The following is a 21482-nucleotide window of genomic DNA, read 5'->3' as shown; positions in this document are numbered from 1 at the left end:
TGCCTTTCTTCTAAACTCAAAAGCCCCAAATCTTGTCACCTTTCCTATTGAGGGAGTTGCTCCAGCCCACTGATCATTTGGGTTGCCCTTTCCACACCCTTATCCAGGTCTACACTATGAATTTTGAGGTGTGCTGACAACAACTGTACACAGTATTCCAAGTGTGGTTGCATACAGGTTTGTATTAAAACCTTATGATACTGGCTGCTTTTGTTTTCAACTCCTTTTCTGATCTGAGACACGTAGCTCATCTTTCTCATAGCAGCCACACATTGGGCTCCTGTTACTGCCAATCCTTCCCTAAAGAAGTTCTCTTCATTCATTTGGACTAACCCATTTGTTGATGGTTTCTAGTAAAGCAGTCAATATGTCTTTCTTTTGTTAGGTTTTATGAGTTTTAGCCGTATGTTAACTTTTCTGGCTACTGCTTTTCTTTTGCATATTTTTATAGTGGTTCTGCTGTTCTCTAATATTTATCCTATTAGGATTATGTTTTATTGTCGGGAACCACCTCAAGAGCCCTTATGGTGGTATATAATAAAATAAAATCTTACATCACAAAGTATTAGAGGAGCTCGCTGTAATTTAAGAAGATCTTCTAAGGTTTTAAGAAGCACTTTCGGGACAAATCACGGCTCCTTAAACTGCTCCCCTCTAATTGAAAATTATTGCCCTCTCGGTATTCTAAATATCATTTTCCATCAACAACGGTGTGCTACAGCAGCTTCTGTTTACTACTGCACTCAGTATTTTTTAATCTGCTGATCGCTTTGATGAAAAAAACACCCTGACCTACTTAGCGTAGTGCTACAAACCGTGCAGCTTGCATTCTGGGAAACGGTGTGCTACACACTGAGCACCACGTCTTTAGGACAGATGGCGTTCCCATACCAAAGAGCCAAATCACCACCTGCACCGAAAGAATGAAAGAGCCAATTTCAATTCATGTTAAAATCAGATGTTGTGCAATAACAGTGATTAGACAATGGCAGAAGGTTGGAACTTTCCCTCGTGGCCCTGGGCATCTCAGTAGCTTCTTGAAGAAACAACTTTGCCAGGTGGGCTCCATGGAGGTGGAGTTTCATCTTCAAGGATGACCTGGAGTTTCTTTTGCTTTGTCTGTATCATCTGGTTCATTTCTTTCTTCTCCTGTTTACAATCAAGCGCATTGAGATAGTTAGCAGCACACTGCCTGGATAAATGCTAGATTAGTTTGCAATTTGTTCTCCACAAGACAACGTTAGCTTCCTTTACAAAATTACAGATGCACCAGATGCCTATTTCTATGTACTTGTCTCTTAATTATTATTTAGCCTGGCAGAGCTGCATGTTTATTTACAGTGCCATACATTGTTATGAAAGTGGACTTCAATAATAAAGTTAAAATAAATCAGTCATCCCCATTTCATGCTAACAGTTCCATGCAGTCTTAATGGCTTTGTTATAGCTTCCAATATAGAACCAGGCAGCTAAAACAACCTTTTTTTCAATAGTTCGCTCATTTAAACAAAGTATCTAGTCTGTTCTGGTTATAAATATTTTCAATTTTTGGTTTATAAATTCCTGTAACTTAATGAACACCAGCAGTTGCTATGACGCTCTTTATAAAGATAGCTGCCTTTACAGCACAATCACAAATATTTCAAATACATCCATTTAAAACCAGCACAACAATCTATTCAATGTGGCATAACAGATGCTCACAAAGCATATAATTTGGAGGGCAATTTTAGCTTATTCTTCGATTTCACTCTTTGGCTATATGCTAGTTGTACATAAACACAACTTTCTTATACAATAGGAGCATGATCAGTACTCTTGAGAGGACTCAAGGGGCCCTTTTTAAACTTTAAAGTTATATATAAAGCTATGATGTACAGATTTAAAACATGCACAGTGCTGAAATAACACTTAGCAGATGTACCGTTGACCTATTGACCCTAGAGATGTTAATCTTAATACATGTATTTTCAGATCACCAAGCTGATGTTTGTGCGTAGGATAAAGTCAGCACTAACAAACCAAGCTTTAAATAGCCTGGAACAAACTAAAGAGAATTTTTTAAAAAAATGATGTATCATTGGTACTTATCTCCTGAGAATGTATAAAGGAGTTTCAAATGTTTGCTGGAAATGCCAAGAACACGAAGGGACATTTTATCATGCTTGGTGGACATGTAAAAAGGCTAAAAAATATTGGATACAAATACATATATTGATACAACAGATTTTAAAGGCTAATATTCAATTGAAGCCAGAGAACTCTTTGTTTTAGGGTTAATGGACATACAACTGGAAATGGATTATGGAAGATTATGCCATATATTATTACAGCGGCAAGACTGCTATTTGCACAAAGATGGAAAGATATAGCCCTACCCACTATAGAGGAATTGCCGATAAAACTATTGGACTTGGCTGAGATAGCAAAGTTAATGTGCTTAATTAGGAAAAAATAAATCATTATCGACATTTATTCAGGACTGGAACCTTCTTATGGACTTTTTGCATGAAAGAGAAAATGAACTTGTAATATTGAGATTTGAAGATGGAAAAATTCTGGTTTATAGAATGGTTGGATTTTAATGCGTGAATAATATATTTAGCTGCAGGATAGTGAACCAGAAGTCCTTTTATGTTTCTTTAATCTCTCTCTTTCGGTTTCTATGAATAGGCAAAACAGGCCATAAGAGGGAAAAGGAGATCTTCGTATGTATCATCACCATCATCCTACCCCTCCTAAAATGAGATCAGGGCAGCATATGTGGTTCCCTCCTCCTTCTTATTCTCACAGCCAACCCAATGAATTTTATTTTATCTTGTTTTATTTGTCAATTTACAAACCACCCTTCATCAATTATAATCCCAGAGTGGTTCACTACAATTACATTAAAACAATAAAATACGGTGTCTCATATTGAAATCCCAAGCAACAACAGTACAGCAAAGAGACTACATCATTGAGAGCTGGCATTGACACCAGTTTTTTCCAAAGGCCTGGGTAGGAAGATGTTTTGCTAAGTTGTGTTGGAAGCCTGATAGTGACATTGCTTCAGAATTCCACAAACAAGGTGCCACGACAGAGGAGGCCCTGCCCTGCGGGCTACATCAACTGGGAGAACACAAAGGGCTTTCCCTGCAGACCTCAGAGCCCAGGCAGACTCTTAAGTTTAGACAGAGAGAGAGAGAGACTGGCACAAGGTTACACAGAGAGCACCATGGCCGAATGGGGAGTTGAACTTGGGTCTCTGCAGTTGTACCCTAACATTGTAGCTGCTACACCATGCTGGCTCCCCTTCACTGCGTGAACTAGATTACTCATGCTAGCCACTCGACTAACTTGTATCTGGCAGAGGCAGGACTAGGCTTGTTTAGATTTAGGCAGATGCTGCAGCTCCATTCCAGACTTTTTCTGCCTGCATTTCTCTTTGTCTGCCTCTTTCCTTCCTTCTGAAGTCAAGGGAGCTGGGATGTCTTCTTCCTCTGCCTGCCTGCCTGACTCCCTCTTCCCTTAGTCTCTCCCTTTTCTCTGCTGCAACAGCCATTGGAAGGACCACTGCCAGAGCCAAGCACATGTAACTGAATTCACACAAGTTAATGCACATTTGATGTGACCACACTGCGTAACATAAACCATACTTTTCTTTTCCTCTTCCAAGAACGTGGCTCACATTATATACTCCACTGCTTCTCTTTGCATGCCAGTATTGGAGGTGTTGGCTCCTGTCCACTGTGAAACTTCTTAGAGCGGTTTTTGTGCATCTGGTGCCCTCCAGATGTTCAAGCCCAGCCAGCATCTGGAGGCACCAGGTTAGTGAAGGCTGGCTCAGAGTGATGCGACTTCTAATAGCTAAGAGCTAAACCCCCCATTTCCACACACATTTATGCCACAATGTCTATTTATAAGTATAAAGCATAAGTCATCACTATTCTATCAACTCTGAATAATGAAAATCCTCATCTATGAAACCATTTCCTTGCATCTACATTCACTCACTTGGGCAGCTGCTGCTGCTGCTAGACTTTGCTGGTTCTTTGCTGGGCTGACATGGCTTTGCAGAAGCAGCGGCTCTTCCTGACAGTGAACAGGAGAAGAGAAGACTCTACTGTCACCGACTATAGCACTGGGACAAGAAACTGCTAGTGAGGCAGTGGTATACATACCAAAATCTTTGTGAGGCAGCCGTCATGTTCTACAGAAACATAAACATCTGGAGGGCCACAAATTAGCCATCCCAACCATCCTTAGGTGATTATTATTCATATCTAGCTTATACGTAGATATCTAAAATAAACCTTGTTACATATTCTTAATGTCAAGGATCACCAGACCCTACATTGTTGAGCAGGTGCCCTCTTAAATTTAGTAGCTGCCCTCTGCACTCCACTCTCCAAGTCTCTCAAGACAAAAGCATGTCTACTGGGAAATTCAAACACACTTCCAGGAAATCCTGCAAAGCGTGCAAAATAACACTTTTCCTCTACGTCATCTACGCAGCATCTTACTTCTAATACATGTCTGCAGAATGCTAGGTATTGCACATACATCTGAGGGTTGTTTTCTAAGTTCTAGATCCAACAATCGTAGGAAGAGAGATTATACTGCCACCATCTGGCGATTTTAAAACAATGGAAGTTCACTCCCCAAAATTTCTATACATCTTGGATATTATCACAAGTGCAAACACTTACCAGCCATTTTTCATATTCTTCTATCGCTCTTTTATCCTTTTCTTCCTTCTCAACTTCTTGTTCTATTTGTTTTCTTCTTTCTTGGGTTTTTTCTTTTTTCTTTTGCTTCAGGAATTCCTCTTTTTTCTCGTTCCTAAAGGATAAGGAGAAAATGTTTTAATACATAAAGGAAATGTATGCATCCTACTCAAATAACACAAAACAACACTGTAACACAGAGACACATACTTAGCATTGTTAGATGCAGGTGCTTGCCTGCATCATTATAATGTTGTAGAAAAACCAAATGGAGGCATATGCAGGCCTCTGCCACCAGCCAGGGTATCAAGGGCCGTGGGGAAGCTGCACCTCCTGCCTACCAGGGAGACCATGCATGTTTTAGCTGAGATTCCTGCATTGCAGGGGGTTGGACTAGATGACCCTCAGGGTCCCTTCCAACTCTACAATTCTGTGACCTGGCCTCATACATCCACTGGTCAGAGAAGGAGAAATGACTCCAATGCTTGTTTTCTACTGCCCTCCACATTCCTTTTCCCTTTTGTATCGTGTCTATTAGACTGTGAGCCTGTGGGAAAGGACTGCTTTATCTTTTAATATATGCAGTGTTTAGAAAATGTCAGGTACTTTGAAAGTATTTTATACAACTACTGCTGCTGTTACCAACAATGATTATAACAACTGTACCATCTTTCAACAGCAGATGTGCTGTCTTTCTTCTTCTCTGCAACAACCTCCTCTTCTTTCTTCTTCTTTAATCTTTCAACTCTTTTCTTCCTCTCTATTTGTTGTTTTAAATATTCAGCTTTCTTTTCTTTCCATTTCTCAAAAGCCTAAAGAAAGCAACAAGTTCATCAGGGATGTGCACCGAGGAGAGCTTATCAGGGTTGTCAAGCAATTTAATAAGTTCTAGTTAATTAATAATCTGCTCTAAACCCAGTCAATTGATTGCTTGAATGTGAACAGTGCAAAATTAGTTAACAAGCAAACCTAACATTAAAAGAAGGAAAAGGCTCCTGCGCTTTATGTATTTAATCTGAACAGTTTATTAGCTGCTTTTCAGCATGGCTCCCAGAGCAGTTTGCAAGATAAAATTATTAAAAGATGATTAAACAAATCCGTTTTCTGGCCATGCCTGGGAGCCAATGGCTGTTGTTCTTCATAGCCCTCTGGAGGCTGCAAAGTTCAGGCAAGGGGAAAGGGAGAGAATGAGGCACAAAGCCTCCCAATGCTTTCCAGTGGGGTCTGGGAAGTTCACTGAATTCCACAGTATCGCACAATCCTGGGTCTGCCAATTTGGAAGGCAGAACGGGAGTGACCTGGGAGTGTGCCCCTGCCATGGACGAGCCTCGGTTACTGGCACGATTTGTGGAAGGTTCCTCCTCAATCTGGATAATTGGCATTCATCAAGAGGTGCTCCCAAAGCATCATATGCAAATGGGCTGCAATGAATCAGCTGCCGAAAGAACTGGGACTGGGTTTTAGAAAGTATTTAAATGGTTTTCTGAAGCTTAAGAATCCCTAACAGCTGTGAAAGGAAAGGGGGAGGACAGGGCCTTCTCAGTAGTGGCACCTGCCCTGTGGAACGCCCTCCCATTAGATGCCAAGGAGATAAAGAACTATCTGACTTTTAAAAGACATCTGAAGGCAGTCCTGTTTAGGGAAGTTTTTAATGTTTGATGTTTTATCGTGTTTTTAATATTCTGTTGGGAGCCACCCAGAGTGGCTGGGGAGGCCCGGCCAGATGGGCGGGGTGTAAGTACTAAATAATTATAATTATTATTTTAAAGTAGTCTTTTTTCCCTCCTAATAAAAAAATGTGTGTAGTTGCTACTCTGATACTTCGAAAAAGAGGGGAGGCTTTTGATTTATGCTTTACAAAGAATTTGATTAGGTTTTGCCATGCTCCCCCCGCCCCAACCAAAGGAGAATGAATTTTATTACCGACTGCTTCTGGATGGGGGTGTTGTTGGAGGAATGCAGTGGGGAAAAGAAAAAAAATGACCTGCTGCTGGACAGTTGCTGAAGAGAGGCTGAATCTGAGAACAGGGTGCATGGGGCACATCATCCTTATTTAGTGTTTTATAGGTTAAAACAAGCACTTTAATTATGCCTGGAAATGTATTGACAGCCAGTGTAGTAGTTCCAAAATGGCACAATATACTCTATTTGTCCATTGACCAGGCTGCTGTATTCTGCACTAACTTGCTCCCATACAGTTTTCAGGCTATCCCATGTCCTCAATGTTTTCTTTTATTCTGTATTATGGCAACGCACCAGAATCAAACCAGGTTAGAAACGAGCAAGTCCTTAACTCTCAGCATCACCAATGAGAAATGGCCCTTGCCAATTAACTCACTGAAGCTTTATCGATCAGTGTACTGATTAAAGCTTGCAGCTGGGTTTTATAGATTTTGTCCCATTACCTGGCCTCACAGATAACAAGATCCACTTGCAAAATTGTTTTGTTCATGCATATGTTGCTGTCAAGAGTAAAGAAAAGGAAGGTATCCTACTGCGGGTAATTGGTTTATGTATGCAATTCATTTGCAGAATTCGACACTTATTAAGATGAATTGTAAATGTGTGGAAGTATCGTGAACATTAGCTGCAGAGTCCATTTGTCTGCATTAGTCCTCTCTCCTCAATCTAATGTTTGCAATATGAAATTGTCTCACTGCCTTTTGGGCCTCTTCCTTCTTCTTCTCATTCAGTTCTGCTTCCATCTTTTTCTTGGCCTCTTCTAGTCTTTTCTTCTCAGCTAGTTTCTTTGCTTCTTTTTCTTTCATGGCCTTCCAGGCTTCAAAGGATGCAAGTGCTTCCTCTTTCTTAGCAGCTGCTTCCTATGTGGGAGGCAACATTGGCAGTTAAAAAAAAAAGAGAGCTCATTATTATTATGTCTGGACTTAATTGGGAAAAGGTCAAGCAAACATGTGTACCACAGTAATTTGTGTGCCCTGCTAGTTACTGTTCTAGTAAGACTATATCTGCCTCGTAATGCAGGAAATTTACTACTTAGCATCCTATCTACTGGCTATGCCTTGGTTTTGTTTAAACAGAAAACCATCTTGAGGTTAATTAAAGTTATTTCAAAACTATTTGCCTCAAATGTGCAGGCGTTTACATAGATGTGTCACTATTGTGAGAAGGGTCTGCACCCCTCTTAATTTGCTACTGTCCACCTTGAAGAAAACTTTCCAGGGAATGTTCTTCTAGTTTCTCACAAGCAGCAACCACTGTTATGCTACCTTTGTTCAATCTCATTGTCCTTTCAGATCAGCCTATGGCCCTCCAGATGTTTTGGATTACAAGAGGGGCGGATTTTGGGCTGTGCGAGCAGGAAACACGCACTGGGCACTAAGCCAATGAGGGAGTCTCCTCAAAGCCCTGTAAGTGAGGTGCTCACTAAACATGTCCTACAAAGACATTAGTGCTGCTGCTAGAAACAACAGGGGTGTGTGAGGGGCTGTGGACAGGAACAGAGAAAGCAGTTAGCTCTACGGCATCAGTGGATGCGTAGTCACACGATGCTGAATCTCAATGTTAGCGTTTAGCACGTGGACAACTATATGCTATAACAAGTCCCTTTAAGACGAACTATTTTCAGAACAAACCTTTTCATTCTTTTCCCTCAAGTTCTCAGCTTTGTTTCTTTTTATTCTTTGTAGTTCCAACAGAAAGATTCTTTTCTTTTCCAACCAGTCCTATGGAAGGGATGAAAAAAGCAGAAAGCTGTAACAGGCAATTTTCAGACCTAACAGTATGAAATTACCTTTTAACAGAGGGATAATCTGCTTTTCTTACAAAGGATATCCCAGCTGCTCTCATAATTTGATATATGGAAGAGCAGGACTTTTGTGCTGAGATTAAAAAGAATGTCCTAGGCATGCACAAATCTTTCTTATCAGGCAATTCCCTTTCCAAATCATAACTCCTCATGCAGTGTTAAAGGCTGCTCCTTTAAGTTTCACCAACTTTCAGGAATGAATGATTAAGGCAGGAAGTGGGGTGTGTGAGATTTACATATAAATAAATGTTAATCTTGCCTCTTTTTATCTATAATGAGAGGTGGGGAAAGGAGAACAAGCTCCAGAGCCAGCCCCAATCCTAGTAGAATCCCAGGGATAATATAACATCTGAACTGGCTGCTTCAAGAAAACTTAGCAGGCAGCCCTCCTCTGTAACTTAGACCATCCAAAATACAGTATGAAATTATTCTTCAAACAACTTTTAAAAGGGCAAAACCTTTTTAGAAACTACAAATGTCTATAACTGATTTTCAGCAAGGTGAAATGCAGACTATTATATTCACATCTTTTCTGAATAAATGACACATAAATCTACAAAGGTTCCTGCCTCCCTTAAAGCAAATTGGGAAATATTCTTAATGACACAACATTAAAACACTCTAAAGGCTTACCTGGTAGACAGCTGCCCGTAAACTATCTGCTTTGTCAAGTTCGGCACTGAATTTTTGCAAATGCTTATTGTCCAAGACCTTTAATGTTCCCAAATACTGAGATGATGTACTTATCGGGATCGGGGAGTGCTTCCCAGTTTTCTTCAAGTAGGTAGAGCTGAAAGATCTGTAAAATAAAAATGACATACCAAATTTTGTATACGACATGTAAAAGCAGATAGGTGTCCCCATTTACTGAGAAGCTATACACATTCTCAGGTGTATAATAGTCTCAAAAAGCACTTCCAAGGGACTGGGTCAAGTCTGAGTGCAAGACTCAGATATCGAAAGCATTATGTGCAGAGCCAATTGTACCTTGTAGAGAGAAACTTGCTCATGAAATTATTTGGAATAATAGAAATGGCCCCCAAGTTTGTAGGTACAAAGAGCTGTGAGCTAACTCTGTGAGTTGGAGATTGACATCAGAATCCCTTGGCCTACTCAGATGAGGGTATTTGTTGTCTTTTAGCTAATAAGGTTTTGGTCAGGGGCTGATCTACAGGAGTCTCAAAGTTTCCTCCTTGTCTTTTATGACGATTGGTGTAGGTGTTCTTTAAACCCACTCTTGATGTTTGGACCTTTCCCTTCAACAAACAATTTGAGTGTGTTTGTTAATGAGTCAAGAATTTCAGAAAAGGTGAAATATAAAATATCATTAGATGCTTTAAATCCTTTGAAGGAAAGCTATGCTTGCTATACAAAGAATCGGAAGTTTGAAAAAATTGACTCTGATATTTGGAATGATGCTTCAGGCCCCCCCCCCCAAAAAAAAACAACAATCTGGAGGAATTTAAATGAAAAATAATCAGCACTTAAACATTCATGCCAGAGAAACTTATCAAAAACTGTAGCCATTCATATGACCTTTAAAAATATATATAAATAAAGTAAAAAGAACACTGTGGTTTGGGGCGAATGCACTACTTAACACCTTATTTCTGTGATGGTACATTGTTTTAAACTGTTTTTACCATTGGGTCTTAATTGTTGTAACCTGTCCTGGAACCTTAGCGCGAAGGGTGGGAAAATAATAATAGTAATAATAATATTTCAGAATGTGGGCTCAGAGAACCAATACTACCTCATACAGAGAATTAAGCTGGTGAAATTTGCTATTTCTGACTTAGAAAATTGGAAACATTTATGTCACCTTCCAGTGAATGCACCAAATTTCCTACCTGCTTATGGGAGATTTTGCTTTTTGTGGTCCTGTCTCTTTTTCTTCACCTTCCTCCTAATAAAACCAGAAAAAGAAAACTGGTTGTACAGCCTGGAAAGTAATAGTACTACAGTGGTACCTCGGGTTACATACACTTCGGGTTGCATACGCTTCAGGTTACAGACTCTGCTAACCCAGAAATAGTGCTTCAGGTTAAGAACAGTTTCAGGTTAAGTACGGACCTCCGGAACGAATTAAGTACTTAACCCGAGGTACCACTGTACTTATGCAGCACCTATTTTGAGATATTGGGTGTGCCAAATCAAAAGCCTCTGAATACCTCAGAAGGCTCACAATATAAAATTGTGGAATTCTGCCTTCATGAAATATAAACCAAATAACAAGGACTAAAAATTTCTGCATGATCCACATTTTCCTTCTATTTATAGCTTCCAAATGGCTCTAGAAATTTGGAGAACACCCCAGAGCATCTTTTGCATGTGAAGGAAGAGAGTTCAGGGACTACTAACCATGTTTGGATGTGAGCCAATCAGCGACCTCCCTCTGAACAAGCAGAAATGTCTTCTACTTGTGCAGCAGGATCTTTGAATCCAAGCCTGTCTGCTGGCAATATTACCATGGGGTCTTTACCCACGAGCATTGATTTTGTTTTATCAAATGTCTTTTTTGAATGGAGCAAGAGGAAACATAAGTCAACCACAACTGAAATAGACACGAAATGTCTAATACTAGAGCACAGTTTAGTTGACCACTGGTAGAAGAACATCGTTCCATAGTCATAAGCGGGTAGCAGCCAAACAAGTTTTTTAAACATGAATATGTGTGCACATACGTATCAATTTAAGGCTATATGACAATAGTCCATGAAACAAACCTTTAACGAATCCTTTGAAGTACCCAGCACAGCCTTTGAAGTACTTAGTGCTACCTTTTGTTCAAATTTATCCTCCTTTGTTGTCTCATTTGTTCCATCCTCAACGGCACTGTGTTCTAATGTCTGCAGCTTTCCTTCCAGATAATCCTCAGTTGACTTGTGAAGTTCCTTATTTTTCTCATAAACTGTTGTCATCATTAGTTCTATCACCGAAGGGGATTCTCTGCCACTTTCCAGCAATTTCAGATCATTGCGGTTATCGGTTTCTTTCTGTTCATCTTCTAACATGGAAAGAAAAGAAGCCTCACATGGGGTTAATGATCAGACACTGGGCAGGGCCAGGGAAGGAAAGGAAAGAGATAAGAGAAAGTATCTGGAGTTTTGCAAGCTTTTCTCAGAATTAATTTTATATGAGACAAATGTATTTTAAAGAATAACTTGAAAGAAAGTGTTCTTTCTCTATTTCAGCATGTTCGCAATACCCCCCCACCCCAAAAAAATCCCTTTATGGTGATGGAAGATCAAAGGACAACTAAAGTAGATCATTATTAACTGTGCATTTCAAACTTTTCCCATTAACAATCAGAAATTACTTCAGGGCAACTTGTATTTAAGTCCTTGAAGGTGACTTAAGTTATAAGGTGCTCAGCATTACAAAGTAACACTCTCTGAATTGTAATTGTTTTTTAAATATTATTTACCTTTTAAAGAAGATTCTTCTGCAGATATTGCCAAATTGGAATCTCCAGTTCTCTCATCCGCTGATGAAAAATGAATAGGGAATGGGGATGAGGAGCTTGCAATCCAGGGGCCCTAAAATGGAAAATGAAAGTAGAGGCCATCCTATCATTACTTGTGATTAATCCATATCAGGTTAAAAAGATTTCTAAAAAAGAAAATCCCCCAAATGTATCTCCCAAAATAAAGACTAAAAACAATGTAAGATTTAGCCTACCTCAGGTCTACAGATATTCAGCTGCTAGAATTGGAAAACAAGCTTCTTTATCCCCCCCCACCTGTTTCTTAGGCTGTTCTCCTATTGAATTCAATGGGAGTTACTCTTGGGAAAGTGGAGTTACTGCCTGCACACACAACACATTTAAAGCACTCCCACACTTCTTCAAACTGTAGTTTACCCCCATACAGCTACAGTGCCTAGCACCCCTAACAAACTACAGTTACCACGATTATTTGGGGCCAGGGGATATGCTTTAAGTGTATGCTGTGTATGCAGCCTCTATGTGTAAACTGAGCCTTTTCTCAGAGCTGGTTTTAATAATATTTCACTGTGTTCAGATCCTGAATTCCAACCTCTTGGCTGCTGAAGAATCATATACATTAGAACATCATTTAGTTGCACACTGGAGCACATTTCCACTCTGAAAATATGTAACCATTCCTAGCTTGTTCTTGTCAAAGTTAACATTTTCTCACTAGTGATAAGCTATGGAATTACTGTAGAACACAAAGGATAAAATCATCCATATATGTTGGAACAAAATATAAACTTGGTAACTTTAGGCATGATCCAACCACCTATCTCAGTGATTTCAGAAGAGAGTTAAATATGTGTTTAGCTCTCCATGGATAGAAATGGGACTTGTGAGAGCTTCACTCAGACTGCCTTCCACCCTTTATTCATATACAATAGATCAGAATTATTTTCTGACCTCAGGACCAGGACTTTCAGAAAGTGCTCTATTTTCAGATTTCTTCACTTGATCATTTAGCCTTGTTTCAGAAGATGGTGCAGACAGTGAAAATCTGTGGCTGTGAGATGTCCTATCCTCTGCCTTAGTTCCTTCGTAATCCTCCACATGGCTGCTTTTTCTCAAAACACTCCTAGGTTGAGAAGATGGCTTTGCATAATCATATCGCGCGGGAATGCTAATATTCTCAGCTGAGAAAAATACAAAGAAAGAAATTGTAAATTGGCATTTTAACTGGGGGGGGGGGGATAAATTCAAACTATTGAAGTCCCTGAACTGTAGTTTCCATTGAGTCAACTAAGGTTACCCACAGAATCCCTCATTCTCTTAAGTCATCCCTATAGCTCATGCGGGTACAGACAGAGCAAGGGGTAGGGCTTTTACCAGTGACACGCCCTGGCAAAATGAGCTTACAGGTATATCTATAAAGGGACTCTATCTAAGCTTCATTTTAGTCAGGTCAGAGAGCTTCCCCTAATTTGATCAGACAAGTGAGCACAGGGATTAAACAGCTGCCTTGCTCCAAAAGCTTGAGCTTTCCTGAGCTGTGCCCCTGGACTTGCACAAGGAATGCAGTTCCCTGTGCCATTAAAAACCAGCCTACAGGAATTCTTGTAAAGCCTTGATAGAACTACTGTATGATTATGACTTCCATAAAAACAGCAAAACACTTTCCGTTCGAATGCAACTTGCTTAGCTGCTGAAAACGTTCTGACACACAAAAAAGAAAGTTGGCTTTTAATATCCAAGCATTAAAAAATAATAATATTTGAAGCAGAATCACATGTAGGGGTGATCGATGGGGCAGGGCACGACCTTGAAGTGGCATCTCTGGTGCTTACTGGGACAGAGTGACATCAAGGTTGGGGCAGAATGGGTGCAACAGTGAAAGCTATCTGGTGCTCCCACTTGTGTGCCTGCAGTGCCCCTCCCCCCCGGGGTAGCAGTGATACCACTGCCCAAAGTCTGGCTCCATGGTGCTGCCCTGCCCCACTATTCATTTTGGCACCACATTAAGCCATAGTTAAGGTGTGAATGAGCAGTGTGTGAGTGTGCACTGTCCCAAAGTGCCCACTACGCCTGTCACACATTCCTGGCTTTGCTGTGAGCAACAATCCATTTGAACCCAGGCTCGTAGTTTGCTTGCCCCCAAATGGACCAAAAGCACGGGTTTGGTTCACACCACAAGCCAAAGCTTGTGGTTTGTTGCTGCTGGCAGGGTGCAAAGTGGAACTTTTGAACGTTGTGTACCAGAGCAGTGCTCACTTGCATTCAACAAATAAAGCACTGGCTATGGTTTAATGCAGAGTGAGCTAATAAGGGCCCTCGAGATGCTGCGGACCATGACTCCTATCGGCTTCAGCCAGTATTGCCAACATCCAGGGATAATGGGAGTTGTAGTTCAAAACACCTGGAGGGGCAAAATATTCCTGCATTGGACTAGATGATCCTCGTGGTCCTTTCCAATTCTATGATTCTGTTTATTAAATGTGACATGCAAACCAGACTTGAATTTGGAGATAGCCAAACATGGACTATGGTGCCACCAAGTGGAGGGAAAAAACCCATTCATTTATTAAATTTCTATATCGCCCTTTATCAAAGGATCATAGGGTGGTTCACAATATAAAAACACAACAATACAAAACACAGTAACAAACAAAATAATAATCCCCCCAACTGTTTAGTCAGATTGCAACCTGAAATGTTTAATGTGCAATTATTTCCCAAATGAAAAATGGATTATAGAATTCTCAGAGTAAAACACCGGTGGCTTAAGGCATGACTTCTCTCAGTTTCTTAAATTGCCAGGAAGTGCTGATTAAAGGGTCACATGCGGTTCAATCCTAAGAATCTGGTCTCATACCCAGGGCCATTTAAGACAACAATCACAATCCAAATTGGAATGTCCACATCACCAAGCACAACCATAGTTCTAACTACTGCCAAGCACAAACCTAACATTACCATGATTATGCCACAGGTGCTGTCAGCTCTTGAAAGTGTGTGTATCCACTTACAATAATATAGTAATCATGAAAGTGCACATGAACATGCACCTTTCCTACTCACCAAGTAAGTATAACCCACCCCACATGATCTGAATTAAGGGGGCAAGGTTTTCGGACACAGTGTGTGACTTCAGACTTTAGCACTGGTGCTAAATCATCTTGGTTTAGAAATTAAACAATGTGGTAAGCTTTGTACTTCACCACATCATCAATGATAGAAATACAAACAGCACAACTCCCTGACTGCCAGACACACTTGATCATAAACAGGAACTCTTTTAAGAACTCATAGGATACCACAGAGCTAAAGGCAAGATCCTCATACACCAATAGCCTCTTGGGGCTACCTTTCTGCTATTGCCTGTGATCCAAAGAACTGCCAGACTTCTGAGCACCTAAGGTAGCCTTGGGGCTGTACCTCTCAAAGAGCAGTTTTTCATGTCAGCAGCCAAACCTACCTAGAAACTTGCAGAAATAGCTTCTGATATGTCATGAGTTTAAAATTTAACCTTGCACTAGGCACATCTAGGAATGAGTGAATCTCAATTTCAGTTTCTCATATTTTTAGCTCTCCACATTTCAACATCAGTTTGCATTTTTTAATTAAAAAAATGTCCTCATGAAAATCCAGCAGCATTTTAATGTGAATTTCTCTTAATCCACACATCTATGTGCAATTTTTCAAAGCAATCCCCCCTAATACATTTTTGTATGCTACTTTACCCAATATACATTTTAATGCACACTTTACCTTGGTATATGCATTTCTGTACACGTTACTTGCCTTGAGAACTGAATTGTAAAATTCAAAGGATGGCTGTGTTCCAGTAAGTACAAATTAGGTCAGTTTGCCTTAAAAGTAAACAGAGTCATCTTTCTTTTCTGTACCTAGTGTATATCCAAGGTTTTGGACACATCTAAACTAGCTCTGTAGATCTTGATCACTCTTTCGACAAATCCAGAACTAGTTATGATAGGTCATATGGGAACTGGCAGTAACTCTCTTATCCAACAGGTGTAATGGCCTGAAACTGATGGGTCACCGGGGTATTGTTTTAAGTTATTATAAGTTTTGTTGTAACAGACTGCAAAATGACAACTTTTTATTATGTATAAAATGTTATAAAATATAGCTTATACTTATCTTGGAATATAAAGAAATACAACAACAAACAATATGCCAAAAGGAAAAAATTAACTTGATACTGTAGATTTCTTCCCTTTAAAATACACACATTAAAAGGAAAAAAAATCTTTCACAAGAAGGATGATCTATACAAGGACTTTTCTTAATAATATTGTTTAAAATCTGAAAAGTGCATTATAATGCATGCAGCAGAATTTTATTATGCTTGCTTTACCTGATGCTGATGCCGCCTTGGTCTTAAATTCCCTTGGCCTTGGCACTGGCTTGATTTCAGTTTTGCACTGAACTGTATCATCCCTCTCTATCTGCAAATCAAACACTGGTTCCTCTTCCTGCTGATCACCTTCTTCTTCAAAACCCGACCCTTCTTCAGAAACTGAGTCATCTTCTTGCCTCTCTTCAATCCGATGTTTACTCTCCAACATGGCTGTTTCTTGAAGTCTCTTCTCTTCAGCTTCTGTCAAAATCAAGTCATCAGCATGTTTTTTTTCAAAAGAGTAGTGATCTGGCAGAGATACTTCAAATGAAATGGATGTTTTTGATGCACTCCCTTCACCTGACCCAGAATGTTCAGCTTGCCTCTCGTCACTCAAAATCTCTCTCTCAAACCTGGACACATATTGAGGTCTCTCATCTTCATCTGACGAAGACAAGTCATCTGCACTTTCTCTTTTCAAAGTGCTCATATTGCGAAGATTATACTTGGATGTTGCAAAGGAAATTGATTTCTTTGGGGTGTTTTCCACAGTTTCAGGAAACTCCTCCTCTGAACCTGAAAACAGAGTCGATTGGCATTTCGTGGATAAAGAAAGGGAATCAGGCTGAATTTGGTTAAAAGCATAATTCTGCCATGCATTTTGATCCTGACATATTTATCGGTTTATGGTGCCAACCCAAAACTGTATGTTTCTCCTTCTAATTCCTAAAGTTGTATGTCATGTTAGAGTGAAAAAGGTTTCAAATATGGAATTTGAAGTAGTTTGATCAGTGAGAATGAATAAATGTCCTTTATAGAACTTGTCCCACTTCAGTATTCAGAACATGAAGAACATTAATAACACAGTAAAACAGATGTTTTCAGCCATCCAAATCCAAATAGCATAAAAGATAAGAAAAATGATAGGCACAGAAAAACCTCCCAAAGAGATTTGCAGTGTACAGTAAAGTACATTTAGAACAAGTGTCATACATATATATATATATAGTGAGCTTAATTCTCTGTGTGTGGGTTGTGTAGCCAACACGGCAGTAACCATGCAAGCTTCAGAGAAGCCAAAGTCTTGCATGATTATATCTTTTTAGGGTCAGGTGGGAGGAGAAACACCAAAACCAGCCCATTTAAGAGTGAATGTGCTCTGTTGACTCAAATTAAAAACCTGGGAAGGGGTGTGTGTGTGACTAGAAACATAAATAGGAAAATATCAATGACAACATTTTGTTAACAGTCTGATTTGTTTTCCATAAAAGTCAAATCCCTATAGAGAAAGAGATAGGCCATTATGTCTCCATGTAGGAGGGGAAAAAGGATGAAATTATAATAGCCTCTGAGCTAGTGTAAAGCAAAAGATTTGATCCACTTCAGCCTAGATTCAAAGAAAGCTCTGCAATAAGCTTCAGGGCCACTGTGTTTTGGCTACTAAAAGAACTCTAAGGAACATATCTCATGAAACTCATTGAAACTTACAGAACAATCCTAAGGGGCTGAGATGTGAAGTGATTAATTCTTTGCTGCATCTTTAGCCTTGCTGCCTCCAGCTGGTCAGGGCAGAAGGTGCATATGAGCAGTCATTACAACAGAAGCCAGAAGACTGGGACATCCAGTCTTAAACCAATCCAGCAGCACGGAAATCAAGGTTAGGATGGCTGCTTTACTTCTAATTAAACATGCCTAGGATCATTCTGCATGTAGTTACTGATCAATTATTTATACGACAAAAAGCACTGAAAGGGCACACGTAAATATTTCAAGGTGTCATGTTATTTAACTTACCTTCTTCATCACTTTCAAAATCTTCCGAATATTCAGAAGATTGCTGTTTTGCTGCGCGAGCAAGAAGTGCTTCTTGTAGTTCTTCCTAAAAAATTGTAAACATACTTGCTCAGAAGGAGAGTGGGAAGATAATGCATTACTATTTCAAAGGAAACAGAGTAGTTCCAATTTTACTGTAAATTGTTTTGCTTTAAATATATATATATACCTAGAACAAACTAAAAATGTGGCAATTTAATGATCCCTAATCTTTTTACCATAAAGTGATAAAACCTGAATTTGTTTGTTTTGTCTATGGTACAGATTCATGTATTTTTCCATGGGTTCCTTAGGAGTTCTGCCTTGAAGTGGTTAAAAAATATATGCTTTTGATCTGTTTGGAATCTCTAAGATCTTTTCAACAGTTTCCCTGAGGATATGAAAGAGCTCTCTCAAGATGGTGAAACTATTGGCTTGAAAATAGGTTTTGCATGGCTGCTGAAACATTTAACATGCTTGTTGTAGGGTTGTGGTTTTTTTTAAATAAGTAACTGGTTTTATTAGGGACTTTGTGAGTTGTTTCATAAATTGCTTAAGTAAGCTGCTTTGAACGTAAAAGAAAAAAGCAGTGTATCAAATGTTTACATAAATAAAACCATCAACACTGAAGGTAAACAAATGTGTGGGGTATCTTTTTCATAAATTTTAAATCTGATTCCCCTTCTGTGATCAGCCCACCAACAATGAAAAGCTCCTATATGTCTGAAAGACCCATGTGGTATATCCATTTTTTCCTGAACATGAAATATGCACAAGCTCTGGGCAATTATCACTCATTAACATAATGCAGAACCAAGACACAAACCATCAACTTTAAGTTTGCAAGTAACAGAATGTACAGCAATAAAATGTACAGATCAAAACCTTTTACCTGAAAAGTGGTTCTTTTGGAGAACTTTGGGCTTTTGGTATAGGCTAAAGTATTGATATCTTCATCAGACATGTTTCTTGATCTGAGGAAATTAATCTTATATGCTCAATTTGTGATCCAGTGAAGGCAAATCTTCATTGTGGATTTAAATAAGAGAGAGAGAAAGAAAAGTGACCCCTTTTTTTGGCAACACTGACATTCTCTTGAAGGAAAGTTCCCCTCTCCCCATAGACTTTGAATCTTGAATATAGAATGAACCACATATAAATGTATTTATATTCCTTGCAGCTATATAGAAAATGCATCAGAAATGTAAGCATAGCCTTGTTGGATCAAAGCAAAGGCCCATCTAGTTCAGAATCCTGTTTTCACAGTGGCCAACCAAGTGTCTATGGGAAGCCAACATTTTATTACCCATCAAAAACTCTTAATTGGTACATAACACTTCAGAGTCACTAGCAGATAATTCAAACACAGTGACTTTATTTTAACAAATCCTCAATGCTTAGCAATTCTAATTCTATTCTTGATGGGAGACCTAGGTGCCAACTCCCTGGGGCCCAGGCACCCACAAAAGTCTCCATGAAGGTGCTAGGCACTCACAAATTTCAGGGCCAGGGCCATGCACGCTGCATGGCATCCACGACCCCGGGCACCCACGGTCGTGGGGCCAAGTTGGCACTCCTGATGGGAGATGAGATAAAGTAAAGAAAAACAGGTCCTATTCCTGCAGAGTTTGTTCATGTTAAGGTCACCTTCCCAGGAGTGCCTCTGTCCACCACAGAAAAAAAAAAACAGGAAAAACTGGAAAGCAGGACAGAGGAAAGTCTGAAACACCTTCGCATTACTTCACTAAACAAGATGCAAGTGAGAATAATAATGGAGAACATACTCCTGTGCATGAACTATGTGAGTGAACAGTGCAAGTGTAAAGCATGCCCTTTAAAATAAGCCCTAGAAAAGCTACCTGGTGCCAATCAGATATTTTGGACTGCAACTCCCATCACCCCAGCCAGCTGATGGAAGTCGGAGTCCAAAATATTTAGAGGGCACCAGGTTGGTGAAGGCTGCTCTAGGGCTTCACATAATGTATCTTGCAAGTTGTTTGTGTAGAAAACTGAAGTACGCCCTATAACTCATCTCAAGGATAAGATGGGAAAGAAATAGAAATGAACAGTAAAATTTTAATCTAGTTGCGTAGCATTAATAATAATAATAATAATAATAATAATAATAATAATATCATCCAGCCTAGGCGCGCAGCAAATGCAGCTCCGCTCACTTTGCTCAGAAGCCCCACGGAGACCCGCAGGGTTTTATCCCCCAGAAAACAGACACCGGGCAGCTGCCTTGAGTATTGAAAACGAGCCCTTAACGGCCAGCTCCTTCCAAGGTCCCTGGGGAAGGAGACCCCGCCGCGCTCCGCCCTTCCGCCTCCCAGCTGGCCTCGGGCTCCGCCTGCCTCCCTCCCCGCCCGGTACCTCGCGTCGCGGGAAGGTTCTTTCTTTGCACTCGGGCGAGAGGGCTGAGCAGCGCCCACTCCGATCTTGCCCCTGCCCCGGCTACAGGTCTAGTGAACGCCAAGCGCGGCCTCAGGGCAACGTAGGCCTTTCAGCCGCGCGCGTTACCTAGCAACGCCCGCCACGCGGGCGCTGACAGCACAGACCCCGAGGAGCGTTGCCACGGGAAACGAGCCCCGCCTCCTCCCCTCCCTCCGCCGGCCTGGTTTCATCTGCGGCTGACGGGGGGAGGGGCTAGAGGCGGGGCCAAGGGGTGACGAAATAAAGACTCTTCTCGCCCCGCCCCCTTTCACTAGCCAGCTCTGCAAAAGGGCAAGGAAGGAAATGGGGGTATAGTTCTTGAGCTTACTAAGAGTGCAGGCTGTACCAATTGCGAGTTGGTTGCAGGGCGTTGGGCTGTAGGTGCTCCTCGTGGTCTCTTCCAACTCTACCATTCCATGATATTAATTTTGTTTTCTGTGTGTGCTTCTATGCAGTACAAACCATAGAGCCAATCTGTATTTTCTCCTTTGATGTTCAGCAGCAATGAAAAAGGTGAAATTGGGATTGTGAGGAAAAACATCACCAACACTGGATAAGTTCACACCATAGCTGTCAACTTTCAGATTTGAAAATAAGGGATCAGCAGCCTCGAAAATAAGGCACCAGCAGCCTCACCTGTCCCAGGGACCGTCTATGGGATATCTAACAATCCGGGATAGCAGCAGGAAACAGCGCTGGAATAAGGGAATTTCCCACAAAAAAAGGGAAGGTTGACAGCTATGGTTCACACATCATTTTTCAGTTGAACTATGGTTAAGCTTAACTATAGTTTAAAGATAAATACATACTGTGCAAAGGGTTTAAATGGTGGCAACTTCACTCTTCTCTGCTGTTGTGGCACTGTTGACAGCTAAGCTTACTCATGATCCGGCTTAGCATAACATGATTTGATTTCATTTGCGGTTCTCCCACAACGTACAGACAAACTAGGTGCTATAAACTATAGTTTAT

At 40.4% G+C, this 21482-nt stretch overlaps 1 protein-coding gene and 1 long non-coding RNA gene across 6 annotated transcripts in view; both read right to left on the bottom strand.

Annotated features, from left to right (window-relative positions):
- LOC310770563 overlaps positions 1–21482 on the bottom strand; it is a 285355-nt gene that overhangs the window by 65577 nt on the left and 198296 nt on the right. The window lies entirely within an intron of this gene.
- Positions 925–20642, bottom strand: MAP9 (microtubule associated protein 9). 5 transcript variants are annotated; one of them, XM_083631164.1, is made up of 16 exons: positions 20451–20642; positions 18970–19101; positions 18060–18144; positions 16626–16841; positions 16284–16526; positions 12872–13101; positions 11903–12014; positions 11202–11482; positions 10326–10381; positions 9109–9274; positions 8303–8392; positions 7367–7531; positions 5376–5521; positions 4692–4824; positions 3997–4074; positions 925–1149 (listed from the first exon to the last, which is right to left on the bottom strand). In XM_083631164.1, the coding sequence occupies exons 2-16, from the start codon at positions 19039–19041 to the stop codon at positions 1027–1029; spliced, it is 2196 nt and encodes a 731-aa protein (XP_083487290.1). In that variant the 5' UTR covers positions 19042–19101; positions 20451–20642; the 3' UTR covers positions 925–1026. The 5 variants fall into 5 exon arrangements, with proteins under 5 accessions (XP_083487290.1, XP_083487291.1, XP_083487287.1 ...); XM_083631165.1 differs by having other exon boundaries at positions 16284–16523; XM_083631161.1 differs by having other exon boundaries at positions 16284–16841.

This window comes from Podarcis filfolensis (assembly GCF_964270895.1).
Source record: "Podarcis filfolensis genome assembly, chromosome: 9".
Lineage (NCBI taxonomy): Eukaryota > Metazoa > Chordata > Lepidosauria > Squamata > Lacertidae > Podarcis > Podarcis filfolensis.
This window is presented reverse-complemented; position numbering and strand designations above follow the sequence as displayed.

Excerpts from the sequence above, each read along its gene's own strand:
- MAP9 (XM_083631161.1), bottom strand. The coding sequence starts at position 19,041 with ATGTCTGATGAAGATATCAATACTTTAGCCTATACCAAAAGCCCAAAG. Across the intron at positions 7,532-8,302 it reads TGAGGGAAAAGAATGAAAAG|GAAGCAGCTGCTAAGAAAGA; the intron begins GTTTGTTCTGAA and ends CCTCCCACATAG. Across the intron at positions 5,522-7,366 it reads AGGAAGAGGCCCAAAAGGCA|GCTTTTGAGAAATGGAAAGA; the intron begins GTGAGACAATTT and ends TGCTTTCTTTAG.